The 26,335-nt window shown below is 43.1% G+C and overlaps 16 protein-coding genes across 16 annotated transcripts; 9 read left to right on the forward strand and 7 right to left on the reverse strand.

Annotated features, from left to right (window-relative positions):
• Window positions 1-105: 105 nt before the first annotated feature.
• Window positions 106-1,587, forward strand: OGAPHI_000863 (uncharacterized protein; the record flags this gene model as incomplete). The annotated part of the gene is made up of 1 exon (XM_046209004.1): window positions 106-1,587. One exon carries the CDS (start codon window positions 106-108, stop codon window positions 1,585-1,587), a length of 1,482 nt encoding a protein of 493 aa, XP_046064520.1.
• Window positions 1,588-1,613: 26 nt separating this feature from the next.
• Window positions 1,614-4,786, reverse strand: OGAPHI_000864 (uncharacterized protein; the record flags this gene model as incomplete). The annotated part of the gene is made up of 3 exons (XM_046209005.1): window positions 1,614-2,425; window positions 2,507-4,309; window positions 4,723-4,786. 3 exons carry the CDS (start codon window positions 4,784-4,786, stop codon window positions 1,614-1,616), a joined length of 2,679 nt encoding a protein of 892 aa, XP_046064521.1.
• On the forward strand, window positions 4,487-6,070 carry OGAPHI_000865 (uncharacterized protein; the record flags this gene model as incomplete). The annotated part of the gene is made up of 1 exon (XM_046209006.1): window positions 4,487-6,070. One exon carries the CDS (start codon window positions 4,487-4,489, stop codon window positions 6,068-6,070), a length of 1,584 nt encoding a protein of 527 aa, XP_046064522.1.
• Window positions 6,071-6,080: 10 nt separating this feature from the next.
• On the reverse strand, window positions 6,081-7,136 carry OGAPHI_000866 (uncharacterized protein; the record flags this gene model as incomplete). Its single annotated transcript, XM_046209007.1, has 1 exon — window positions 6,081-7,136. The coding sequence occupies one exon, from the start codon at window positions 7,134-7,136 to the stop codon at window positions 6,081-6,083; it is 1,056 nt and encodes a 351-aa protein (XP_046064523.1).
• A 129-nt stretch (window positions 7,137-7,265) lies between these two features.
• On the forward strand, window positions 7,266-8,777 carry OGAPHI_000867 (uncharacterized protein; the record flags this gene model as incomplete). The annotated part of the gene is made up of 1 exon (XM_046209008.1): window positions 7,266-8,777. One exon carries the CDS (start codon window positions 7,266-7,268, stop codon window positions 8,775-8,777), a length of 1,512 nt encoding a protein of 503 aa, XP_046064524.1.
• A 1-nt stretch (window position 8,778) lies between these two features.
• On the reverse strand, window positions 8,779-9,660 carry OGAPHI_000868 (uncharacterized protein; the record flags this gene model as incomplete). The annotated part of the gene is made up of 1 exon (XM_046209010.1): window positions 8,779-9,660. The coding sequence occupies one exon, from the start codon at window positions 9,658-9,660 to the stop codon at window positions 8,779-8,781; it is 882 nt and encodes a 293-aa protein (XP_046064525.1).
• A 258-nt stretch (window positions 9,661-9,918) lies between these two features.
• OGAPHI_000869 (uncharacterized protein) lies at window positions 9,919-11,445 on the forward strand (the record flags this gene model as incomplete). The annotated part of the gene is made up of 1 exon (XM_046209011.1): window positions 9,919-11,445. The coding sequence occupies one exon, from the start codon at window positions 9,919-9,921 to the stop codon at window positions 11,443-11,445; it is 1,527 nt and encodes a 508-aa protein (XP_046064526.1).
• Window positions 11,446-11,461: 16 nt separating this feature from the next.
• On the reverse strand, window positions 11,462-13,069 carry OGAPHI_000870 (uncharacterized protein; the record flags this gene model as incomplete). The annotated part of the gene is made up of 1 exon (XM_046209012.1): window positions 11,462-13,069. One exon carries the CDS (start codon window positions 13,067-13,069, stop codon window positions 11,462-11,464), a length of 1,608 nt encoding a protein of 535 aa, XP_046064527.1.
• Window positions 13,070-13,224: 155 nt separating this feature from the next.
• OGAPHI_000871 (uncharacterized protein) lies at window positions 13,225-14,691 on the forward strand (the record flags this gene model as incomplete). Its single annotated transcript, XM_046209013.1, has 1 exon — window positions 13,225-14,691. The coding sequence occupies one exon, from the start codon at window positions 13,225-13,227 to the stop codon at window positions 14,689-14,691; it is 1,467 nt and encodes a 488-aa protein (XP_046064528.1).
• A 118-nt stretch (window positions 14,692-14,809) lies between these two features.
• On the forward strand, window positions 14,810-16,186 carry OGAPHI_000872 (uncharacterized protein; the record flags this gene model as incomplete). Its single annotated transcript, XM_046209014.1, has 1 exon — window positions 14,810-16,186. The coding sequence occupies one exon, from the start codon at window positions 14,810-14,812 to the stop codon at window positions 16,184-16,186; it is 1,377 nt and encodes a 458-aa protein (XP_046064529.1).
• A 2-nt stretch (window positions 16,187-16,188) lies between these two features.
• On the reverse strand, window positions 16,189-18,036 carry OGAPHI_000873 (uncharacterized protein; the record flags this gene model as incomplete). The annotated part of the gene is made up of 1 exon (XM_046209015.1): window positions 16,189-18,036. The coding sequence occupies one exon, from the start codon at window positions 18,034-18,036 to the stop codon at window positions 16,189-16,191; it is 1,848 nt and encodes a 615-aa protein (XP_046064530.1).
• Window positions 18,037-18,222: 186 nt separating this feature from the next.
• On the forward strand, window positions 18,223-19,887 carry OGAPHI_000874 (uncharacterized protein; the record flags this gene model as incomplete). Its single annotated transcript, XM_046209016.1, has 1 exon — window positions 18,223-19,887. One exon carries the CDS (start codon window positions 18,223-18,225, stop codon window positions 19,885-19,887), a length of 1,665 nt encoding a protein of 554 aa, XP_046064531.1.
• A 565-nt stretch (window positions 19,888-20,452) lies between these two features.
• On the reverse strand, window positions 20,453-22,063 carry OGAPHI_000875 (uncharacterized protein; the record flags this gene model as incomplete). The annotated part of the gene is made up of 1 exon (XM_046209017.1): window positions 20,453-22,063. One exon carries the CDS (start codon window positions 22,061-22,063, stop codon window positions 20,453-20,455), a length of 1,611 nt encoding a protein of 536 aa, XP_046064532.1.
• A 365-nt stretch (window positions 22,064-22,428) lies between these two features.
• On the forward strand, window positions 22,429-24,063 carry OGAPHI_000876 (uncharacterized protein; the record flags this gene model as incomplete). Its single annotated transcript, XM_046209018.1, has 1 exon — window positions 22,429-24,063. The coding sequence occupies one exon, from the start codon at window positions 22,429-22,431 to the stop codon at window positions 24,061-24,063; it is 1,635 nt and encodes a 544-aa protein (XP_046064533.1).
• On the reverse strand, window positions 23,266-23,622 carry OGAPHI_000877 (uncharacterized protein; the record flags this gene model as incomplete). The annotated part of the gene is made up of 1 exon (XM_046209019.1): window positions 23,266-23,622. One exon carries the CDS (start codon window positions 23,620-23,622, stop codon window positions 23,266-23,268), a length of 357 nt encoding a protein of 118 aa, XP_046064534.1.
• A 119-nt stretch (window positions 24,064-24,182) lies between the features above and the next one.
• On the forward strand, window positions 24,183-25,604 carry OGAPHI_000878 (uncharacterized protein; the record flags this gene model as incomplete). Its single annotated transcript, XM_046209021.1, has 1 exon — window positions 24,183-25,604. One exon carries the CDS (start codon window positions 24,183-24,185, stop codon window positions 25,602-25,604), a length of 1,422 nt encoding a protein of 473 aa, XP_046064535.1.
• Between the last annotated feature and the right edge of the window lie 731 nt (window positions 25,605-26,335).

Genomic DNA, 26,335 nt, shown 5'->3' on the forward strand with positions numbered 1-26,335 from the left:
GTAGGTGTATGCGGGAAAAAAACATCAACCCATGGGGAAAATAATAAGGTTGAAAGGAAAATAACTGAATCAATTTTTGTGTTTGTACGGTCTAATTTCTTATCAATGACAGAACCCACAGCCGAGATCGTGGAACCCAAAATAGCAGGCAACTACTCAGCACGCAAACAGAATCGATGGGTACACCATTCTTTGGAGAAAGATGCCCCTGCCGGAGACGTGGCCGAAGAAAAAACCGTTCCACCCCACGTCCGTGAAGACGTGGATGAGATCCATAAAACGGTCTCTCGTTTCCATGTTTCGCCCGCACAGCTCTACTCTACGGACTCAGGTAAACTTTATCACGCTGGGTCTATCTGTATTGTGATGGTGGGCCCTCCAGCGCGCGGCAAAACCAACTTGTCCATTAGTTTGTGTCGTTACCTGCGATGGTTAGGGGTCCGTGCTAATTTGTTTCATCTCGGAGACTACCGCAGAAGCAAAACCACTACTGTGCCGTTCGATTTTTTTGACCCAAAGCCAGAGAGCGAGGAAGCAAAAGAGGTCCGTCAACAACTTATCAAACTAGCAATGCAAGATGTGCTAAACTTTTTCCAGAATGACATGGGTCAGGTAGCCATATACGACGCAGTTAACGGAGTAAGCTCCGAAAGACGCGAATTGGCAGAGACAATGCAGAAAGCCAACGTCAAGGTGGTGTTCATCGAGAGCCTTATTGACGACAAAGAACTGCTCGAAAGTAACATTGCTGATGCTGCTCAGTCACCTGATTACCTCAACTGGGATGAACAAGAGGCCATCGAAGATTACAAGAAGCGTATTGCTGCCGTGGAACACTCTTACGACGAAATGAACGAGGAAGAATTAACTTACATCAAGTTTGTTAACTTTGGAGAAAAGCTTTTGGTCAACAAGTCCAAACACGATTTCCTCACCACCAAAATAATATTCTACCTGATGAACTCCAAGATCAAGAAGGGTTCCATCTATTTCGCAAGATGTTCTAACAACAAGCTGGATTTCAAGAGTGACCCCCCACTCGATGCCAAAGGCAGAGACTACGCCAAGAAACTTTCCAGCACCATGGTGAACCACTTCAAGAGCAGGGGATATGACTCTTTGCCAAGCGACCTTTTCGTTTGGACATCTGTGAGACTCAGGACCACACAGCTAGCTCAAGTGTTCAAGGATATGGGTTTGAATGTCAAACATCGTCCTGAGATGACACAAATGAATCCTGGAGATGCTGATGGCCTTACAGATGAACAATTGAAAACCGTTTTCCCGGAGGACTACAAAAAACACCTCCTTGACCCGTATCATCACCGGTATCCAAGAGCTGAGTGCTACCACGATCTCGCATTGAAGTTGGAGCCACTAATCATGGAGATCGAGAGAATGACTAACGATGTTCTTGTGATAGCTGATGAGACAATTATTAGAGTCTTCTACGGATACCTAATGGCGTCGTCAAGCAGTGACATTCCGTTTCTGGAGTTCCCACAATCAGAGATCATTAAGATCACATACAATGCATACATGAATCAAGCCACAAGATTCAAGATCGAGGGATTGGAAGGTGTGTAAATCTTACGTGACATGACCAAAACAATTTATTCCAAACGCTCTTCCTCCATGAGAAGTCTTCGATGCTCTGTAAGGTCTTTCCGACTCAAAAATTCCGAGTAAACCTGTCTGGCAACAAATTTGACGCATTTGTGATCTGGACGTTTGACGTTCTTAAAATCGTCAAAATATCGACAGGCATTGACCGCCATAGTTTCGGCCATTTTTAGTTCATGAGAGTTCTTATGAGGAACGACGTACTTAAAACGCAAGGTTCCCCATCGACGCTTTCTATACTCCTTGCTGATGAGTTTGCGGTAGTACATTATCACCGCGAGTTCGTTTCTATTGGCAACCGGCTGGTCCTTCGAATTGACCCATCCATTGTACATCCATCTGTAAATCCACTTGGTGAGAGTAACATATGCCATTTCCGAGTCGATGATAATCTGGTGTTTGACATGCGGCTTTTCATGCAATCGTTTAATCACTATACGAAGTGCTTCTCTGACTGCAGTGAGATCAGCTGTTAAAGCGGTTACATCGTTTCCTGTAACACGGAACCCAAGATTATCGCGATGATTGGGAGCTATGTAGACACCGCCACCCCCGTATGCTGGCTTACCCTTCTCTCGGTGAAAGAATATTCCATGAACGTAAATATTGATAGCCTTGTCCCCGGCCAGGTCTGTGACCAGATTCGTGTTCGACGCAGCATCAGTGGAATATCCTCGGAAAGTATATGCCTGCCAGTTGAAACGGATTCGAGGAGCCAGGAATAACCTGCTGTTCCGGAAGTAATTCATTTTTTTATACAGTTCAAGTCTTGCAAGAGTTTGAAATTTAATGCTCAAAACAACTATTGGTGTCAGGTGTATACAGAGAATCATACGCGTTAATCACTGAACTTGATACTCGCTATGAGACATGGAAACAATACGGGACAGTTGATCCTGCCATTGGCGCGAGTGTTGTAAGAACTCGGCGGTTTTAGAGTTTATCTGCAGCTTCCACCTAAACTCTTCCAATTTGTCCAGACAAGCCATGTAATCTTCGTTGCTACCAGCAGATAACATTACCATGACTCCAAAACTCACCGTCATAGAGAATGCGTGCTTCGCAGAGCAATACCAGAAAGTTTGGAAATGCTCGGCCTTCATTGCGCTCAGAAAATTCACAGCCGACTGGAAATCCTGGAATGTTCTGTCGAATAGAACTTTTTGAATCTCTATGAACTCGCGATCAACAAGGCAAGATTTGGACTTTGCAAGTACCAGCAATGTTAATGCGGGCTTCAGCAGATAATTTCGTGCTGCGATAATGGAGATCTGCAAGTTTGGGATAGGCGAGATATGGCCGCGCGGAACATCCTCGTTTAAAAGCTGCGATGGAACTCGAGACTCCCAATCTTTCAACTGTTGCTGTAATGGACGCAGTGTCTCTAGCAAACATTTCAAATTCGTGATTGGGTCAGCTAAATTTTGATATAATTTCTGCGCGTCCCTGCTGTAGAGCTTGTCCTGGATGCCACTCACGATGGTAGAAAGTGTCACCATCTCAATGAACAATTCACCACCAATTTTGGCATCAATCGAACCGTCGCTGGGGAGCAAGCCGTTCTCACAGTGACAGTCAAGATCTTCAAACCTAAGAGGTATACACCCCCAATTTTGTGTTTGGATATGCGAGCGTTTTCCCTGATTTAAAGCTAGCCATTTTTCCTGCATAAACAGTGCCCATGCCACCCTGCGGCGTAGTATTTTCTCCTCAAAAGGTATCGTCCACGCAGAACAATCTTCTTCTAGTCCAAGCTGCTGTGCAATTGCCACTATCTGTGCCTGTAGGGCCCAGGATCGTCCTGGAAATGCATACTCATCTCTAAAATTTTGATGCTGGATCAACAGCAACCCTGCTTGAACGGTTGAAAGTGTCGGTTGCTTCACTTCGATCGCTAGATACTCTTCGGCAAGTGTCTCTAATGCTTCTTGGGAGGGCTTTGGAGTAAGGGAGAGCGAGGCTTCAAATGTCCACCAGTTCAATGCAAAGAGATATAAACATGCAAGGAGTGAAGGAGATAGCGAGCCTGGATTCGTTTCATACTGTTGAAAGAATAAGTTTTTATCAACAATTGGAAAGGACGAATGAACAATTCGAAAGTACAGTTCGACTAAAACAGGACCATGGGGCCCTACTATTGTGTTGATATTGGTGATGTGGGTGTCAGTAAATGGTAAACTCACTTCAACGTGCAAAAATCCCGACTCGTTGGTGATCTTGGTAAACCTTCTTTCAATTAGTCTTTTTCCCTGAACAGGTGATAAAAAGACACTTCCTGATGGCAGAAGATTGATAAGTGAGGGATCCCATTCGCTGGATGCTCCACAGTAGTTTGAGTTTTCGGTCTTCGCCGAGGTTATGATCTGCTCTTGCTCAAATGCCCGAATTATAGAGTCGTTGGACGGAGTGGTTGGATTGAGATGAATTTCGGGTAAATTCGAAAACTCAAAAGCCAACTCACTGTGGAGAGGTACTGGATCCTGCGCTGATGCGGAATCGGTCAGTTTCTTCTTCTTCTGTGGGGGATCGCGGAACGTACATTCAATGCTATGGAAGTTGCACAGAAAACATGGTTGATTTGGCTCTTCGATGACACATTTCGATCTTCTTTTGCGACAAGCATCACAAGGACGCTGTTTAGAGCGTTTTGCCTTTGTTCCCCTTATTGATTCCTGAGCACACATTCCTACACCGCAGTAATTCAAGTTGAATGTCGGAAAAAAATTCGCGGATCTTATCACGAAGACGAATTTCCAAATTGGGAAAGGAGTTGGCCGACGGGCTGAATCTTTATCAAAGATAAAGAATTTTCACCGCTTAGGTCCAACCATTTAAAGTTGAGATAATTACAAAGTTTTGAGTAATGAAACTTCTATCAAAGGAAGCGTGGCAGCTTCCCAAACAAAAATCGTCGTGTGCCCCCGACGGGGTCAACACGAATATTGACAATGATGTGACCCCTCCATATAGAAGAACTTGGAACGTGTTCCTCATCATTGGGTTTTGGGCCTCGGACTATCTATCGATGCAAACAGTTGAGAATCCATCAAACTCGTTGCAGTTTGGAATGACCTGGAGAACAGGCCTGAGTACAAATACCGTGGGCATGGTTTTCATTGGTCTGCCCCTGATTTTCAATGGTGCTATCGGAGCCGACCTCCATGTCCCCTTTCCTGTTGCTGTGAGAGCCTCATTTGGTTATCACTTTGCTAAATTTGCAGTCATCACTCGTTGTGTTACTGCCATTTTCTGGCACTCTACCCAAACTTTCTCTGGTTCGTTGGCAATGACTCGCTGTATTGCGGCAATCTGGCCTTCCTTCGACAAGATCCATAACTCTATTCCAGCTTCAATGGGTATCACGTCTACCGAAATGCTGGGTCATTTCATCTTCTGGACCATCCAATTACCTTTCTTGTTGATTCCTCCACATAAAATGAAGTGGTTTTTTGTGTTTAAAACCGTTGTGGTGGCAGCCTGTTTGATCGGAACTGCCGCGGGAATGGCCAAGATGGCCGGTACCGCAGACAACATTTGGCACCAAGAATATACTGTTCATGGTTCTGAGAGAGCTTGGCTATGGATGAAATTGTTGAACTCTAACGTTGCCGGTTGGGCAACCATGGCAACAAACATTGCAGATTTCACCAGGTACATGAATGACAAGTCAAAGGCACAGTACTCTCAAGTTATTGTGATCCCTGTGTGGGCAACATTTGTTACCATGATGTCGCTTGTTGCATCCTCTGCGGGAAAAGTTGTCTACGGATCTTATCTTTGGTCTCCTACAGATTTCGCTTTGGAATGGACCAAGACTGGATCAAAAGGTAGAGCTGCTGCTTTCTTTGTGTGCGCTTCCTGGTGTATTGCACAAATTGGAACTAACTTATCAGCAAATGTGATAACTGGGGCCAACGACTTGAGCTCACTATTCCCTCATTACATCAATATTCGCCGTGGTGCCGTGCTTATCACTATTGCGTCTGGTTGGATTTTGCAGGCATGGAAAATCGAGAATTCTGCCACTCAACTGGTTAACTTCATCTCAGGACTTTCATGTTTCCTAGCACCGATTACTGCAATAATGATTGCAGACTACTGGGTGGTGAAGAAGAAGCATATCGACGTGCCTGCCCTATATGATCCGGAGGGAAGATACAGATATTTCAAAGGAATCAACTGGAGAGCAGCAGTTGCCTTTTTGATTGGTAACGTCCCGTGCCTTCCAGGATTGGCATCTGATGTTAATAGCCATATCAAGGTGAACGCAGGGATTTTGGAGCTTTGGTACATGTCCTATTTCTACGGTTTTCTTGCCTCTTTTACCGTTTATACTGCTACAAGTTTACTCTGGCCGGAACCAGAAACTTTGGTGGACGAGACAAACTACTATATCTACGAGGAGAGCGTCGAAGAAGTTGAAATTACTGCTGACGAGAAAAAATGAGTGAATTTGACTATTTAGAGACTCCAACCTGATCTAACATATTCTCAAAATCCTGCTTATCAAACCTGCTATATGCCAAGCGTTTGTAAACGTAATCTCCGGCTTTCACTGGAGGATACTTCTTACCGTGAAGAGAAATGCAGGTTTCTAATGGCTCAATCACTGTTTCGTAATCAACTCCAACAAAAACAGGAATCGAGTATCTTTCCTGTCCTGTAATATTCTTCACCCTATGAACTGTAGAAATGAAGAAGTCGTTGGACCAGCGGGCAAGCATATCCCCAATATTGATGACAAATGTCCCTGGAATGGGAGTAGCCACAATCCATTCTCCCTCAGGATTCAAAATCTCCAACGCAGGAACTTCTCCTGGATAGAGAATGGTGCAACACTCAATGTCTGTGTGAGCTCCGATCCCCAACACGTTGGTTTCTTCGACTGGCTGAGGCAAATAATGTAGAACTCGACCCATAGCACCCGGGTGTTTGAGCATATCAACAAAATAGTTCTCGGGAAGATCCAAAGCCAAAGCAAACAGTGACATGAGTCTTCTGGCTAGCAAGAGAATTTGTGAAAAGTATCTTTTGACGGCAGTTCTCAGTTCTGGAACTTGAGAGGGCCAGCTATTTTCACCATATAAGAAGCTGTCACTTTCAAACACAGTCTCCTGATCAGGGTCCATCTCTTTGTCATATCCCCAGCTAAACTGCTCGTTCAGATCTGGCTTCCGCTCACTCTCGGTTCGATTATCTCCAAAGCCTTCGTAGCCTTTGAGCTGTTTGGATTTGGTGAAATGAATATCATTTTTCTCTTCCATCGGAAGGCGGAAAAACTCCTGCGCACTATTCATCAAGTCGTCGACCAACTTCTGTTCGATTCCATGATCTTTGATATAGAAAAACCCAACTTGTGTGCAAGCGGTTCTAATCTGCCTCACCAGCTCCTGTTTTTCTGCTTCCAAAGAGATTAACGGAATCTCCGAAAAGGTAGCAGCGCGAGCTTTCTCGCTAATAACTGTTCTTGAGTTACCACTAAAAGATGTGAATTGATGAACACTAGTAGCCATTGATGTTATCTCATTAAAATAGTCTAATCTGGTATCTATTTAAACTAGCAGTTTTCTCGGACACACAATTCCCCTCCGGGCCCGACGGGCTGATAAGAAAGATTCGATCAATATTTTTTTTTCTCTTCAATGGCCTCGCATCTTCTTCCTGCCCAGCCAGCTCCAATCTTGCTTTCTCCTGGAAGATGTGCATTGATCATGATAGACATGCAGAGAGATTTTATCTCAAAAGGAGGTTACGGAGATTTGCAATGCAATTCAGAAACCGTTTTCGATAAAGTAGCTAGCAATATTGAGCCGTGCAAGGAGGCTCTTTGGGCGGCCCGGAGATTGGGAATGACCGTGATTCATACTCGCGAGGGACATAATCCCGATCTTTTGGACTTAGCTCCTTCAAAGAGACTCCGACAAAGGACTGCCCGCCCTCAAAATCATCCTTTCGTGATTGGAGAACGTGGTCCAATGGGTAAATTATTGGTGAGGGGCGAGTTCGGACATGAAATCATTGACGAACTTAAGCCAAAGCCTACGGAGATAGTGATTGACAAACCTGGGAAAGGTTCGTTTTATAACACGTCTTTATATTGGACTCTAACTTCACTTGGAATTACTCACTTGCTGCTATGTGGGGTAACTACTGAATGTTGTGTCGCGACAACATTCAGGGAGGCAAATGACAGAGGGTTTGACTGTTGTGTTTTGGCGGATTGTACTAACGGATTCAATGAGGATATCGTCAAACAGACAATTAATGTTTCCTGTGCGTACGATGGGTTGCTAGGAAGCGTTTCTTTTGGTAAGGATCTCGTGATTCTTGCAAATCAAAACTCCCCGGGAGAACTACAGCCGGATACTTGGAGTGTTCATAATAGTCCTCTAGATGGCGTCAGGTATCAATCATTCGATGGTCATGTGAACAAACTCTGCAAAGAGAAGGGAGCAATATATTCCACTGATGCTCAATTTAAATTAATAGTTGACGATGGATTTCAAGGGTTTGATATGGGAAGCGTACAGTTTACGGCATCGAATGGCATGGTGTCTTTACTGGGTGCAGACTGTCCTTCATTCTCATCGGTTGCAATTTTGTCTGAATCTGTCGCTAAAGTACGGACTGTATTCACTGTGATTGGTGGCTATATTGCAGTCGACCCCTACTCTAGAGACCCCAACGAATACTTTCAGTACCCAGTTGACTATCGCGGTGTGATAGAAGGAGGATTCGCCTACTCATCATTTGATGACTTGAAATTGCATAATGGTCGATCGGTTGATTTCAATTTCACGGTCGTTTCTCAACTAATGGATTTCATACAAGTTGGAGCATCATCATTTACTATGGAACTTGCTTCACAAAAGAGATGCCCATTTCCATCTCCAGAAAAGTTTTCTAAAGACGAGAGAAAGTTGGCCTTTTTGAAAAAAGTGTTTAACGAAAGCTTGAGATACATCGATATTCTTATTTTTCCGGTTAACTCCACTCTCTCTGGTTTTCCAATATCTTTGTTGCCACGGATTGTCGGGTGTCCATGCGTGATTTTGAAGGGAAATTTAATAATCGCCAAGAGAGGGTACGATGGACGACTTTTGGATATATGCGAGGTTTTACAAACCCAAAAGGGATTTCAGGATTCTATTTGATTTATTCATCACTATAAAGGTGACCTTTTAATGTTAGCAGCCGGCCGCCGTCCATCCTGATATTTCTTCCATCCATGTAGGCTCCACCTTTGGAGCATAGCCACAAAACTGTTGCTACCATTTCTTCTTGTGTACCGGCTCTACGAGCAGGGACCAAGTGAACGTACCTGATATTTGATGTGGGATCATCGGTGGACATTGGAGTCATTCTGCTTTCATATAAGCCAGGCGAGATTGCGTTCACCCGAATATATTTGTCAGCAAACTCAGCTGCCATAATCCGAACCATGTGATCAATAGCAGCTTTAGATAATTGGTAAGTGGGGACAAATTGGTTTGTGTGAACAGATGCAGGAGATGAGAAACAGACAACTGACCCCCTTCCATCACCCTTTTCTGCAGCTTTTCCGAGTTTTTTAATCAAGCCTGTTGTGAGAAAATACATACCGATAACGTTGATATCGAAGGTCTTCTGGAAGTCACGCCACTGGATGGAATTTGCAGCATCCGATAAGTCATCAAGACTATCACCCGGATGAAATGTTTTTGGGTTCTGAATCCTAATACCCGCACAATTGATAAGAATATCAATTTCTTCGTATTCCGTATTGAGCTTATCAACCAAAGCTTTGTTGGATGCTTGATCACCAATATCGTAGCATAAGGTTGTCAACTTTGCATCGGAATCTGTTTTCAATTTTAGTTTCTTGCAAAGCGCTACAGTTTCGTTCAATCGATCTTGGTAAAGGTCTACAGCGGCTACATGAACCCCATTGGCTATGAACCCCTGAGTAATCATTTGCCCTATTCCTGACCCTGCACCGGTGACCACTGCCTGTCTACCGGCGATCTCAAACAAGTTCGAAAGTGATAAAGTGCTCATGTCTACGAGTTTTCGTTTTGAACAAGCCCTCAACTATATATTGTACAAAAAGGGGTAATGGTCTCGATAAGAAATATTTTTCGAGTTCTCGCGATTGTATTGAAAACGCTTAGATCAAATTTGAGATCGCAAATAAATACAACTAGATTTGATTCCGCTTATCTATCATAACTGACTCACTATGAGATCAATTGCAAACCCATTGTATATAAAGGGACCCATTTGCGATACAGCCACTCAATTTCTGCGGCGCATACTATGGGAAAGCAGAATGAGTCTACTTACATCACTGTTGACTCACCAACGAGTCAACATACATCAAGCGAACGTGAAAAGAAACTGGCTGTGTCAAATAATGATGATCAGGCTCTTGAATACGCAATGGAAGCAGAAGGAATGATTATTGATGACGAGACCAACAAGAGGATTCTTTGTAAGATTGACAAATATCTTTTACCGATCATGTGCTCATTGTATGCTATTCAATATATGGACAAAGTTTCAAACTCGTACGCATCTATTATGGGGATAAAAACAGACCTCAATATGATTGGTGATCAGTACAGCTGGACTGGAACTGTATTCTACCTCGGATATCTGGCATTTGTGTTCCCGATGTCAAATACCTTGCAGAGATTTCCGGTTGCCAAAACTGTCGCGCTCTTTATAGGATGCTGGGGAATAATCATGACCTGCCAAGCTGCTTCGCAAAACTATGCCTCATATTTAGCCATGAGGTTGCTCCTTGGTATATTTGAGTCAGGAATCACTCCCGCATTTGTGATCCTTACCTCACAATGGTATAAAAGAGAGGAGCAATTCCTCAGATCAGCTCTCTGGTTTTCAGCTAATGGCTTAGGGGTCTTAATCGGAACTTCAATCGCATACGGATTTGCTCTCCATCAGGGTTCACTTAGTATCAAAGGGTGGAGGGCTCTATTTATTGTCATTGGAGGCATGACCATGCTATTTTCTGTTATTTTCTATTTCTACGTTCCAGACCTACCATCGAAAGCTTGGTTTCTAACAGAAGAGGAGAAATTGCTAGTGGTCCAACGTATCAGAACTAATCAGCAGGGATTCGGAAACAAGAAGTTTAAATTGTATCAGCTCAAAGAAGCTTTAGAAGATCCGAGAACGTGGTGCTATTTTATCTACGGAATAACATCCGAGATACCTAATGGGGGAATTACCAACTTCAATTCAATTTTGATATCGCAAGATCTGAAGTATGGCGTACTGAAAGCATTTTTGATGAACCTCCCCACGGGGGCTGTCCAGATATTATTGAACCCACTTGCTGCTTACTTTGCTCGGTATGTCAGATCTAGGATTATTGTCGCCCTTGCCATCACTTTTCTAGTGATAGTTGGATGCGGCATGCTTGCCTATGCTCATGAGCCAGGAGTTAAATTGGCTGCTATTTATATTTTTGGAATGCAACCTGTGGGAATGGTGTGCTTGCTTTCCTGTATTGCTTCGAACACAGCAGGACATACCAAAAAAGTGGTTGTGAATGCGATTTTCCTCATCGGATATTGCGTGGGAATGGCTGTCGGACCACAGACTTTTATTGCCTCTCAAAGCCCAACGTACATTGGTGCAAAGACTGCCATGCTTTCTTCCAATTGTATATCAGTATTGGCATTGGTGCTGATTCTCTTCCTTAATATCCATGCAAATCGGAAGCGGGATGCGTCTGCTACCACTTCTGAATCTAGCGAGAACACAGAGTTTAGAGACTTGACCGATTTTGAGAATCCGAACTTCAGGTATGCTCTATAGTTACATTATTTATCGCTTACTTATCGTACTCTATTGAATAAGATAAAAGTTCTTGACAATTCATCTTTGATTGTGAAAAACAAGCGTCCACTGTTTTTGGATCTCTCGGCTCCAAATAAACACCAAAATCTTTCGGCCAGTTCGTTTGAGCCGTACGATCTTGGGCAAAGCCAATATAGTCCGTATTAACCTGACGAGATGCATCCTTCCGAACTGTGAATGCCATACAGGTTCGGGTAAGGATCACGTATAGTATTCGAACAGATAAATTGACCGCCGTGCAGGCCCTGGAACCTGCTCCAAAAGTGAAATGATATGGAGGGACATCTATGTCAGGGTCATTAAGAAATCTTTCAGGCATAAACTCATCTGCTGTTGGACCAAATCTGGATTTATCGTGATTCGCTGCTTGGGCATTGAGAATAACTGTTTCACCTGCAGGAATAGAAGCACCGTTCCATGTAAAACTTTTGATCGTTTTTCTAGCAGGAAGGAGTGGAATGACAGCATACATACGGAGCAATTCGCGTATAAAAGAGTTGGAAAACTCACATTTTTGTTCAAGTAGCACCTTGCCCCACGCTTCCTGAACTGAACTGTAGTGTGCGAGACATTCATTGTATATTTTCTCCTGCCACTCTGGACCCTTTTCGGAAACTAGTTGAGCCATGATCAAAGCCGAAGTTGAACCAACCGTCTCAAATCCACCAGAGACAAGCCCGACACAGATTGACTTGACGTCATCAAGGTTCAGTCTGCTAGTTTCAGTATCTTTAGCAAAGTCTCCAACGATACTTGGCCGTGAGTCCTTATGATTTAGAGCCTCGTTTGTGAGTTTTGTTAGCCATTCATCTCTGGTCTTACTAGAATGTAATGCAGCCTTCCGTCTGCTATTTTCCGGAAGAAATCGTAGAAATGGGATAAAATCTTGGAAATTTTGGTTGGTCGATCTAAAAGAAGAGATCACTCGAACAATAGATAATATTTGTTCGAGCAAAGAGTTTTTGATATCATCAAATCGGGTTGCGTAACAAAGCATTGTAGTGAAATTGAGAGCAAGCCGCTGTGTATAGGGGTACGGATAGCAGCTTTCTACCTGTGTATCACGATACATGTCCCTGAGGAGTGAATAGACCTCAACATCGATCAGGCCTGCTCTTTCTTGGATAGCTGGTGTAGTCATATACCGCTGAACATTAAGCCTTCTTCTTTTGCACTCATCATTCCATGGGGAAGTACCAATAGTAAGACCCTGAGAAGTAGACACAAGTTTGTGAAAGGTATAGAAAACAGGCCTGTCCTTCAACACAGATTGGTTCTTGATAAACCACTCGTTAGCAGCTTCATAAGAATTGATGAAGATGATTCTTTGGTTTCCAAATAAGCATTGAAATACTGGAATATTATGCTTGATGGATAGTTGCTGAAGCTTTGTTGAGTGATCGGAACCTAATTGCTTCAAATGACCCCAAAAAGGTCTCCATCCCGGAAGCTCAGGAAGATTTCTAATCTTTGGTGTTGCAGGCCTGATGTTAAAAAGGTAGAGGTACAACACGAAACCTCCAATGAGCAACTCGACCAAGAATAGCCAACTTTGTTGCCCAACTGCATGAAAAAGTGTCATAGCAAAGACTAGTCCAATTTCAGACTTGGTGCTGTTACTACAATTTATATATCCCAAAGGCAGCGTGAAAATACTCACGTTTTCCGATGCGATAACGATTTTTGGTCGGAAAAAAACCTAAATTAATTATCAATTTTCAAAAATCACCCAGAAGTATGCTGTTGGCGTGCAATGCTTGCAAACGCCGGAAAAAAAAGTGTGATTTCGAGTTTCCAAGCTGCCTCAAATGTAAGGAGCGGGGAGCAATCTGCGAATATTACGATGAAGGAGTCGGGGGGACTGTTTCAAGAGTATACCTTAAAGACCTAAACGACCGCATAGCAGTGTTGAAGGACGAGATAAAAAGGCTCAAAACTCCTCCAGAAAAGATCAAACGGAACCCAAATGATTCCCATGACTGGTACCAAATTGCGAGTAATGGTTGTTTCATTGAGTATCCTAATGGAGAATTCCATCATTTTGGACCAACATCTGCTGTTTCAATTATTAATCTCACCTCAAGACTGCTTCATATTAACTGCAATCTTGATACACTCACTTTTCAAGAACATTATTTGCCAAGGTTGAAGGTACAATTTGACTATAATATGATCTCTAATGATCATAGCAAGTTACTGATCGAGAACTACCTCTACAAAGTCTATCCAATATATCCTATTTTGCCCAGATCCTTTTTTGACCCGGATCTCTTGATACGAAATTATGCCCCAGAAAAGAAATTGTTTATCCTATTGATACTTTTAGTATCGTCGGCACATCTCCAGCGATCACATTCACATTTTGTTACTATCAAAGCAATGATTCAACCCAAGGTTGTTGAATTGCTGAAAGCTAAGGTATCAGATATAGACCACAGCACATTGGTTGCTCTGCTGTATTATGCAGTATACGAAACGTTGGATCCTGAATGTGGACAATCATTGTGGAAAACATTATCATTGGCATGTGAGATTGCAGAGAAGCTTCAGCTCACCAATCTAACTAATCTCAAACAAACTCACACAATAGTCGGTCAACAGATTTCGAAATTTAATTTACTCAGAGTCCTCATGGATTTAGATATTAGCAATTCTTTGTCGCTTGGTCGCCCTCCTCTTATTAACCTGGTTGTTGAACATCCTGACCTTTTCGAGAATGATCCAGAGCTAAAACCTTTAATTGATCTCAAAAACAAATGTGATATGTTTAGAATATGTTACTCAATAGGTTCCGATTGCCCTATAAAACGTGTACATTCGTTCATGACCGTTCAAAACTCGAAATCACCGTCGTTATGGATTATTTGTTTTCCTCTTATTTTTCACAGTTGCAGTGAATGTGAATCAATCAACATATCATTCAATGTTTACAGCGCTGCCAAAACAATAATAAGTGGCCAGTCGCAAAACTTTGGTTCTCAATTGCCTCTGAAATTTGCAGTGGATATTACAGATATTTTGTATTCGAGCCTTTCTCTCATTACTTTGGCAGAGCTGAACATGTCAGATGACGCGATAAAGGAAGAAGTTGTCTCGCATATTGAGACGTCGAAACAGCTGTTGACCTTTTTTTCGCTGTGGTGGCCGAGTTGCTTCCCACTCAAACAGTTTCTATGGTCAGCCGCAGATAAAATACTTATCTAATCAAGAAAATTCTTATCGCTTTGCATATGGCTTGATTCCGATCGCGATTTCGATTTCGTAGGAATAAGAAATTATTCAATACGGGAAAATCAAACGTCCAAAAAACACATCATAACCAATGTGTCAATGTTGTTCTATTCCTGAAGCACCAATTCCCGCTGCACCAGTTCCTCAATCAAAGACGGAAGAATTGAGACTAGAGAAACTGAGGGAGTTGTATCCTAAACCATTTGTTGTTCACACCAGCCTGGTTTTCAATCCAATCAATCTCAACTTCGAAAAGAATTTATCCTTTGAGATCGATCCTGCAATAGGACTAATTACAGGCGTCATTGAAAGAACCGGTTTTGACGCGAGCGTAGGTGAAAATGATCTTGATTTGAGAAAAAAAGTTGTTCTTCCAGGATTTGTGGATGCCCATACTCACATATTTCTCCACTCTTATGATGAAGCAGATAACGCTAAACAAAAAAGAGACGAAAGTTTTGTTGAAAGAGTGCTCAGAGCAACCAATCATTGCTCAAGTGCTTTACTTGCTGGTTATACAACTTACCGGGATCTGGGATCTGAGGGGATGCAGGAGGCAGACGCAAATTTCAGAGACGCCATCAACAGAGGAATCATTCCAGGTCCCCGATTGTACGTGGCAACAAAAGTTCTAGCATCAGTCACTGGAATAATGACACACACCGAAAACAGAATTGGCGGTACTCGGATTGCTGAGACTAGTGAAGCATGCGACGGAGAAGTCGAGATTCGGAAGGCCGTTAGAAGGAGATTGGGAATGGGGTGTGATGTTGTGAAGTTCTTTGCAGACTATAGAAAGAGGGTGATGAGATTTCCACCCGCTACACCACATCCGTATCTTTCGTCGGTCATGTTCCCTCCAGAAATTCCTAATCCAGACGTTATTCTTTACACTCAAGAGGAAATGAACGTTCTCTGCGAAGAAGCAGCTAGTGCGGATTGCCCTGTGGCAGCACATTGTGCAACAAACAGAGCAGTTCAAATGGCTTCGAAAGCTGGAGTACGTACAATTGAACATGCGTTTTGGTGTGATCAAAAAACACTTGACATAGTGAAAGAGAATAAGACAATTATTGTTCCCACTTTGAGCATTGCAGAAAGACTCTATGGTGAAAATTTTCCGTCTATGCTTACAAAAACATATAACGCATGGAAAATGGGAATAACACAAGCCTGTGGAGGTGATACAGGGACGTTCAATCACGGAGAAAATATTAGAGAGGCCGAGTTATTCAGAGAGTCAGGAGTGCCAGTTGAGGACACCTTAAGGTGTTTAACATTTAACGGCTGGCTTGCTTGCGGGGGTCATAGTACGGGGAGAAAATTTGGCTGGCTAGCCGAAGGTTGTGCGGCTGATATAGTTGCAGTCGATGAAGACCCACGTCAAAATTTTGGGACGCTAAGGAAAATATCATTCGTGATGAAAGATGGAAAGCCATATAAAATGGATGGTATCAAGCTATTTTGAGCCTATAAGATGGAGAGGCTCGAAGTAAAATTGTCATTCCATTGTTGCATCTGAATAAAATTGTGATCAAGGTCCACAGTATCTTCGGGCAACGAGTCTAGTCCATAACCAGTGGATACTTGAGGGAATATTAAGAAATTGAGCTGTGATATAATATGGGGATCGATAACAAACCCATGTTCCAACTGCGAAGTGATTTTTAGGTGTAGATTAGAAAGATATGACACCATTTTGCTCTTCTCAATATCAGGCCACCGTAAACTGAACTGCTGTAGTAGTCCAATGCACTGTATCACTTGAGTACTAATGTAAGCTTGACTGTAATGATCAAATATCCAGTTTGATTCGTTCCACATGATATCCAGGAGGCACACTGTTAGCTCTTCAACGTGAAAGACACCAGCCATCAAATAAGCAAGCCATCCAGTACTTGCATTTACCAGGTATTCGTCAAGGCATTTTATGACAGATTCCATCAACAGTAGCGCATCTTCACGGTTCCTCCATTGCTTCCTTGGAGATCTGCTGTACAACCGGACATGACCTGACGCATGACAAATAGCTCTATATTTTAATTGGTTGATGGTGGAGAAATGGTTAGCTTCTGACAACCATGAATCCAGGTTGTTGCTCATTTTCTGAACCCATTCTTTGAGGCCGCATTTGATGCTCTTGTGTCCCCAGAGTACATCATATATTTCAGTTTCATAAAGTCTAAACCTGTAAAAATGAATGGCTGCAGCTTTGGTGGGCGGACCCGATAAATCAATTCCAGAATCAGTGATGTAATGATCGTCAACAGCCTCCGGAAGTTGAAAGCTTATGAGTTCTGAAGGGATCGGGAACATTCGTTTGTTGACCGAGAACACATGACGAGCCATGTTCATACAGACCATAAATAAGCGACGGCGTGTTTGCATAATCAGCGGTGAAATATGATCAAAATCCAGTTCCTTATGGAGACCCATCTCCACACTAATCCTCAATGCTTCTTTCATAGCATAACAGGAATCTGCGGCATACGGATTTGAGAAGGCATAATGAGCAACCAGTAAGAGTATTTGTAGTTTCTTAAGTTTATCGCTCCACTCAACTTGTAAAATTTGGGACAGAAAGTATGAAAACAGAGCCCCTGAAGAGGCTAGGGCCCCCTTTTCGCCTTTATAACTTAATGTCGCTGTAGACATTGCGAGAATTATTCCCATTACAGCTTTTTCATAGGGGCCACATGTATTCCTCTTTTCAAACACGCTTGACTTCAGCTCGCGCACGTACTCGCTTGAAACTATTGGATATTGTGGGAGATGAATATCGAGGTAGTTCTGCAGGATTATATCAGCAATCTTTGATGGAATGCTGTATATGTCTACCATAGGGTTTCGTGCCATAAATGTTCGAATGTTTCCACGATCGGACGAATGGAGTGTGCAGTCAAACGGAGCAGGAAGATTACTAGAGCGAAAATAAAGGAAACCAAATGATTCATCACCAATATCGTCTTTCTCGGAATTGCATACTCCTGAAAATGGTTTAGAGGAGAGGTTAGCTGCGATATTCTCTTTATCGTCTAAATGCTCTGGATTCAGCTCTGTACGGAGTCTGTGAGCCTCTAGTTCCAGCTGTGCAACTCTTTTCTCGAGGTAACAGGCAATGCTTCTTGGAATTGGTGACTTGGAGCCTTTGGCCCAAGCCATGCAGTCAGTGTTGTTTTTTGCGCAATTCGAACATACTGGATATTTATAGTCACAGTGTTGTCGTTTAGCCTTACATGTGAAGCACCTATTTGAAGCCCTAATATACCCAGCTGCTGTGTGAAGCTTGAGTGATTCAAAATCAATAATTTCATCCATACACTTGGTGATAGGAATTGCGATTTTATTTTACGAAATTTTGAAGTGGCGTAATCAGAAAATAAAAGACGGTGCAGATTAGCGAAATCGTTATCCAAATCGAATTTTTTTTGGGAGCATACTAAATCTGAAATTGAGCTATAAATACTGCTCAGATTGTCCATTCCAATTGGTTAGAGTTTCAAGATGAAAGCATCACTTTTTGGTCCATTCGAAAACCTTACGGAAGATCCCGATCTCTACAAGACCTTCCAGCCTCAATTGGAGGCCTACAGATCGAGGTTGCAGGAGGGGATTCTTGAAGAGTTTAAACTACCAGATAGTCTGGTTCCTGATAAGTTTGGATACGATGTGACGCGTATTGCCGAGAAAATTATGAGCGATCGGGAAATTGAGATTACAGAGATGTCAGCTAGCAAGCTAGTTGAGCTGCTCACCTCTGGAAACTTAACTTCGGTTGAGGCAACCAGGGCTTTTGCAAAGAGAGCAACCGCTGCTCATCAGCTAGTTAATTGCTGCATGGAAATGTTCATAGAAGAGGGGTTGGAAAGAGCACAGTACCTTGACGATTACTACAAGAAAACGGGTAAGCCAATTGGGCCCCTTCATGGTCTTCCAATTTCAGTTAAGGAGCAGTTTCTTTACAAGGGAAAACGTTGCAATGGAGCGTATGTTGGAATGATTGATAACTTTGTTGACGAATGGGCAATTCTACTCAAAATTCTTTATGAATCAGGTGCAGTGTTCTATGTGAGAACTACAGAGCCTCAAACCACCATGCACCTTTGTTCTGGTAATAACATTACTGGTATTTGCCGCAATCCTCATAACACCAAGCTTACCAGCGGTGGTTCAAGCTCTGGAGAAGGAGCAATTACTGCTATGAAAGGATCAGCAATTGGTGTTGCTGCAGATATTGGTGGTTCAATACGTTCCCCAGCAGCGTTCTGTGGGGTTTGGGGAATCAGACCAACTCAAAAGAGATTGCCCTTGAAGGGAGTCTTCAGCGCAAAAGAGGGCAAGAATGAAGGGGTGATTTGTGTTAGTGGACCAATTGCGCGATCCCCTCAGGATATTGAGCTTTTTATGAAAACAGTCATTGATAGTGAGCCATGGAACATTGATGCCGATTTGATTCCGTTACCTTGGAGGGAACTTGAACCTCCAAGTGTTAAAACACTTAAAGTTGCAATTTGCTATGACGATGGTGTTGTCGCCCCTACTCCACCAGTTCTCCGTGCTTTAAAGCATGCGGCAGCCAAGTTATCAAAGGCTGGAGCAGAGGTCATTGAATGGACGCCACTTAATGTGGAATCCCTCATTGCCTGTTGTAACACTATTTACAGTGCTGGAGAAAATCAAGGCCTAAAGAAAGCACTAGCACTTTCGGGTGAGCCTGTTCTGGAATTGTCCAAAGTTGCTATGTCATTCGGCTGTGGTGATGATCTGTTAACTGCGAACGACATTTTTCAATTGGCTGCCTACAGAGACAAGCAAAGAGACGTTTACTTGACTGCAATGAATCAGCTTGGTGTGGACTACATACTATGCCCCGCTTATGTGAATGTGGCTCCTGAACCTGAGACGTGTCATTATTGGGGCTATACCGCTCTGTGGAACCTATTAGACTTTCCCAACGTTGTATTTCCTTCAGGACTAAAATGTGATCAACGTCTTGATCCAAAGACTACTTACAAGGAGCGAAGCAGTATTGAGGCGTATGAGCATGGCCTGTATGACCCAAAAGTTTTTGAGGGTGCTCCTATCGCACTACAATTAACCGGTCGACGGTGGAAAGACGAGGAGCTGCTTCAGGCTGCTAAAGTTGTCTCTGACACCATTTTTGAGTGACATGATACATTGCCCATTCTAGGCCAAGTATCACAAAAAAATACTTACTTCAATACAATTATTTCATTTTCTTACTGGTTCACTTGAGCGTCATGCACAAGTCAGCGGTGAAAAAAGTACGGTGCCGCGACTAATCATTTCTAATCAATAATATTTCCTATTTAGGTCGTAAATTCTGTTAAAAGAATTTCTTGGTCCTTGGAAGATCAACAAGACTTCACTGAACCAGAAAGTAATATGATCTCCTGAGATAGTCCACCTTTAGTTTCAGGGCTCACGAGTTACCCTGGGACAGAAATTTTGCTTAAAATATACACTAAAGCTTAACTGGTAGTCGTAATACAATAAGGAGAGACGGAAATACCCAGTTTGAGTAACTCACCAAATCTGATTTGATATTCAAGGCTGCAGATATATGCGCAACTAAGATTGTGGACAAAACTACTATCGCCTGGGCGCTTCCAGTTTTGGAGAAATGTTAGATGCAAAGCAAATAGCGCCAGTTGCTGACGTTTCAAAGGCTTAATTCAAACAGAACAAATACACATCGCATTGGTTGACAAGCTCAATGTGCCATACCGGTATCTAATGCTTCTTGTAAATACGTCCAGTATGCCAGCTTTGTTCTGTTCCTCCAATATTTTCCTGTGTAGATCATTGGAACAAAAGTCCCGATACATGCAATAGAAATCCCTGCTGCTGCTATGAACGTGTTCTGCAATCCTTGGTTGCTCACCCATGGAGTAATACCGTAATTGATAGCAAAACTCATTGTGTTCCGTATTAGAATCACGGGAACCATCGCTTGGCCACTAAGTTCACGGTAACTTTCAACAACATAATTAACGGAGCACGAACATCCGAGTGTTGCTGTTCCTCCAAGAAGTCCCATACCAAACACAATTCCAAACCAATGAACCTTATGATACGCGCCCACTCCCCACAAGATGAGCGCAAAAGGACATATTATAAGGTAAAGCAACATAAGCCAAAGTCTATGCTCTGGCTCCGAAACACCATTCGATTTCCTTGCAAGATAAATCCGGATCTTGTCACCGGTGATTCCAGTGTAATAGGAAAAAATGAAGCAGAAAATGATGGGACAGGCGTAAGTGACGCCTATGATCGAGGTCGAAAAATTATATGGACTCGAGCTGTAAATGGACGACGCGGTAGCATTCAACACATTGAACCAAACGAGAGATGTGCCGTATTGGAACCCAGCCCATACAATACCAGGAAACCTGAGCATAGCGAATTGTCGGATGATAATTTTGTGCATCATGAATGGACGAGGCTTATCAAGTAGTTTCAACCTTTGAGCATATGTTTTCCCAGGAGGAACAGGAAGTTGTGAATCGGTGTCTTGCTGTACACTTCTGACTTCGGTTTGGGCCACCATCTTGAGGGCATCCGCATCATGAGTTTTCTCAGCTGTTTGTGGGATCTCATCGTCGACAGATATGTGAGGACGACTGTACTTTGTTTCCTCCATGAGAAAGAACAGGACAACAAAGCACACTGCGTCAAAGATAGCACACCAGTACCTCACCCACTTCCAACCCTGACCGTCAGCAATAAACCCAGCAACCAAAGGAGCCATGTAGTTCGAAGTCACTAGACTTAGGGCGTATACTCCCATGTATGTACCACGTTCGTGCTCAAAGTAAATGTCAGAGATAGAAATCTCAAGCAATGATTCGATAGGGGCACCGAAAAACCCGGTCAGAATCTTGCTTCCTATCCATTCGCTATAGCCGTTCGTGTAAGGTGTCCAAATACACAATAGGGCTGTAGCCAAACACGTGAACAAATAAACTGGCCGTTTTCCGTATTGTAAAGCTAGTGCCTGCCAAAAAACGCACCCCCAACCATAAAACAGAAAAGCACACCCTGTTCCTTGGTTCAAGTTGTCAAGAGTCAAGTTGGTGTTGTCGACAATATTTTCCAAGACACTGTAGATTGCTGCAGATGTTACACCAACAGCATAAGTGTAGACTATCACGCAGAACAAAGACAGATATTTGCGGTTACGATTCCATAAAAGTGGCTCGTTGTTGGGATCCAATGTGTTAGGCGTTGGGCTTAGCACCACTTCTTTGATTGCCTCTCCCACCTCGGTTCCGTAATCCACCAGGTGAACAGTCCCTGGAATGGCCTCCGTGTTAATTTTCATTCTTTACCAGCCTGGTAGTCACTTCATGCGTTTGTCTGCTACTTATATGAGCTTCTCAATGTACTTGAATTATCGTACCGAATAATGTTAGATAAGATTCAAACAACCGCCGCCATCCTAAGCGCAACCATGTTTAATTGGTCAATCTTTTGCAGCTGGTAGAGACTGCCTTCAAAAAAAAGATTTGCCCCCTTTTTCCAAAAGGGCGCAATTGTTTTTAATTGGACGATAAACATAACTCTTCAGATATGCTAAAGGTGCCGAGAGTTTTTCTATTAGGCAACTTTTTTATAGATAAGGGATGTGTGTGCAGATATATAACTGAGCTTTCTGCGAAATTGCACTTCATTACTCAAAACACTTCAATGCCCCCTTATATCGACAAAACCACTGATCCAGTCAAATTTGAGACTTGGAGGCCCCAAATCGAGCTTGCCCAAAAAAGATTAAAAGATTCTTTGGTCGCAGATTTTGTCGTGCCCCAGTCTGATCTACCTGGTGATTCCGTTCTTGATGTCTCCACGTTTCCAGCAAAAGTCATGTCACCCGCAGAGCTCAAAATCACTGAAACTGATGCATCCACACTAGTGCTAGAGATGGGCAGTGGAAAATTGTCTGCCAAGACTGTTCTCGATGCATTCATGAAACGTGCGACAATTGCTCATCAACTTCTAAACTGTGCAACAGAGTTTCTTGCTGACGAGGCTTATGAAAGAGCAAAACTTCTTGATGAGTATGTACAGACATACGGAAAACCTATCGGGCCTTTACATGGCCTGCCAATGAGTATCAAGGAGCACGTTTCAATCAAAAACAGAGTCACCAACGCAGGTTTTGTGGCACTGTTGAACAATGTCACCCCGGAAGATGCCACAACGGTTTCTATCCTGAGAAGTCTTGGAGCTATTCCGTTTGTAAGAACGAACGAACCCCAATCCCTGATGCACCAAGATTCCTGTAATTATATCACTGGTGTCACTCTTAACGGTTTTAACCGCAAGCTCAGTCCATCCGGATCATCTGGAGGTGAGGGCGCACTTATTGGATTTAAAGGATCCGTGATGGGCGTTGGAACAGATATTGGGGGGTCGATCAGAAGTCCTGCTGCTTTCAATGGATGCTACGGATTGCGTCCAACAGCCGGCAGAGTTTCTTCTAGAGGGTGTATTTCCGCCGGTGGGGGTCAAGAATCTGTGAAATCTTCAATTGGCCCGTTGGCACAACATTTGAGTGATATCGAACTGTTTATGTCTTCTTATGTTGGTGCCAAACCATGGCTCCAGGACGCCACCCTTTACCGTATTCCTTGGAAAAAAGTGGATGTAGACAAACAGTTGACTGTGGGTATCATGAGGTCTGATGGAGTCGTCAAGCCACATCCACCCATTTTGCGAGGACTTGAATTTGTTGAAAAAAAACTCATTGAAGCAGGGGTCAAAGTTGTGGAGTGGGAGCCATATAAATGCGACGAGCTCTGGGAAATTGTGAGCTCCATGTATTTCGCAGACGGATGTGCTGCTCAAAATAAGCTTTTGGGGGCTTCCGGCGAGCCAATCCATCCACTGACCGCTATGGCCTTCAGTTTTGGAAAAGGCGAGCTGACCGTCTCTGAAAATCAAGAGTTGAATTACAGAAGGGATGAGTTTAGAAATAAATACCAACAATTGATGATCGAGCGAGGGGTTGATGTTATCCTTTGTCCCGCATATGTTGGAGTTGCTGCTGAGCTGGGCACAACAAGCTACTGGGGATACTGTTCGCACTGGAATTTGTTAGACCAGCCTGGTCTGGTCTTCCCAACGGGTCTCTATCAAGATCCAGTCGTCGATAAAGTTGACCCACGGACGGAGTACTGGAACCTTACAGACGAGAAGGAGTCCCAGAAGTACGTTCCCAATGTTTTTAAGGGAGCACCAATTGCGCTTCAACTGGTTTCTCAACGATATGAAGACGAGTTCCTTTTAGCTGCAGGGAAGATCATTACCGAGTGTCTAAGATAAGTAGATTAATCTCACTTTTTTGCCAACAGATAAGAAATATCGTGCACCACTCAAGATAATGTAGCGGATAGAGAGCGGTCGCTACTTAAAGTTCGGTTTTCGGCGATCTAAAATCAATCATGGCAAAAGCTAAGTTACGTGTTAAAACAGGATGTTTAGCATGCAAGCTCAAAAAGAAAAAATGCGACGAGCGCCAACCAGTTTGTTCACGGTGCTCCAAATCAGCACGTCAATGTATCTGGCCGGAATTGTTTTCGGACAAACGATTTAAAGGCGGAAACAATTTGCACTCAGTCGCCACAGTAGCATTAAAATCTTCCACGGTTGTTGCTTCCAATGTTTCCCAATCAGACACTCAACTTATGAGTTTTGTGTTTCCAAACAACCACATTCTTCCAGGGGTGGTCTTAGATAACCATGAGATTGAACTTTTGAATCGCTTCACAGTATCTTTTATTCCAGCCATTAGCCCCCCACACGCACATGAAAAACTTCGACCATTATCAACTTTTGTTCCCTATGTAACTGTGAGACAAGAGTTGATAGATCTATTTTTAGCTTGCGGAGCTATCGACAAAAGTTGGAATCATCATGACTCGCGGGCACGCGCATTTGATTATTATAAGCGGTTCCTGAAAAATTGGCGAAAACAAGCAAGTGGAGAGGGACCTGGCAGGTTCGATAATCTTGTGTTTGTCACCGTACAATTGGTGTTGCTATTGGATAAACACATCGGAACGAACAGTAGATCTGTGTGTGGACATGTTTCGATGGGGTTCAAGGTGTTACAACGGCAAAGTAAAACCAGTTATCTTGAAGCTACACATCAACCCATTCAAAGAGTACTGTTGGAATCCTTTTTATACAACTACGTCGTTTCGATCCTTTTTGCGGCAGAAGAAGATTTGGATCTTCTTCCTCCAATTGGAACCCTTGACCAATTCAAATCTGCGTTGGAAAATCCAATTTTTAAAGGAGCATCTGAGGTTTGGGCAAATAACCCTGTGATGGGTGCAAGCATCGATCTTTTCAGCAAGATCGAAAAATTATCCTGGTTCTTCAGACTTCAGAGCAGAATACCAGTACACTCCGAAGCACAAATACTCCTCGAAGAACTAAAAGAGTTTTGTGCGGTACAATCGGATGATTACGGATTGCATATGCATCAGAATGTTTCTTACATGTACTCAATAGCAGGACGACTGATACTTTTAAAAATGCTACATCCAGAGTTCCCAGACACCGACCCACAAATCGAGAGCTTGGTAAACGAGGCTCTAGTGTATTTAGTCAATACCAAAATGGGGGCTCATAATGGTTGTGTGGGGAGTATAGTCGCCTGGCCATTGGCTATAATTGGATTTGCGAGTAGATCAGAATTACAAAGGGCAATTATTCTTAGGAAGGCAGAGGAGTTAGGTGAGACATTACACGCAGGATTCGCTCTCCAGGTGAGTGAGCTAGTTCGAATATCATGGGAAGAAGGGCTCGGCTTGAATATACTTTATGCCACCGAACTTTTGGCAAACTTTGCATTGTAAGATTTCATAAGACATCGTCTTCCTAAGTGCATCTCCACAATTTGAGGAAGTTACCAATGCTTTTGTTTTTCCGTGACTATTGATACACAGAAGATATAGCTTATCAATATTTCTCTCTCCGCTTAGTAATTACTACTGCTTTGAGTGTGGTAAAAGTGAACATTGTCCCATACGAGATGCAGAGCTTGGTTGTCGGCATAGACACCTTCCGAGTAGTCTTTTTAAATGATTTCTGTCTCAATAGCCAAAACTCGGCGCGGATAAATACGTCTGACTTTAGATACAAACAGCCAGCTAATAGAGAAAAAGTCGGAGTTTGTACGTCGTCTGTATCAGTGGCGATACTGTAAAAATACATTTAGGCCAGGTTTGTGTCAACTATAGAGGGCGAAAGAAGATAATGCCAGCTGAGCAATCAATCTTACTGTATCCGCAAACGTGGGAGGTGAGCAGTAAAATTAAATAGATAGGAAAATAAAAGATGGAGGGGAGAAGCAGATGGTAGGAGAAGTTAGGAGGGGGAGGGAAGTGGGAGGGGAAGGAAGGAAGGAAGGAAGTGAAGGGGGTGAGTAGGAACTGGGAGTAAGAAGCAGTGGTGAGGAGCTGGACTGGGTGGAGGGTGGAGAAGGAAGAGGAAGCATGTGGAGACCGGGTAACGATTGCCGCGGGTGGCGGGTGGCGACGGAGAAAGCAGCAGCAAACGGCTGTTCCATACTTTTTTGCCCGTCGTC

Source organism: Ogataea philodendri, assembly GCF_020536065.1.
Source record: "Ogataea philodendri strain CBS6075 chromosome Unknown scaffold10, whole genome shotgun sequence".
NCBI lineage: Eukaryota > Fungi > Ascomycota > Pichiomycetes > Pichiales > Pichiaceae > Ogataea > Ogataea philodendri.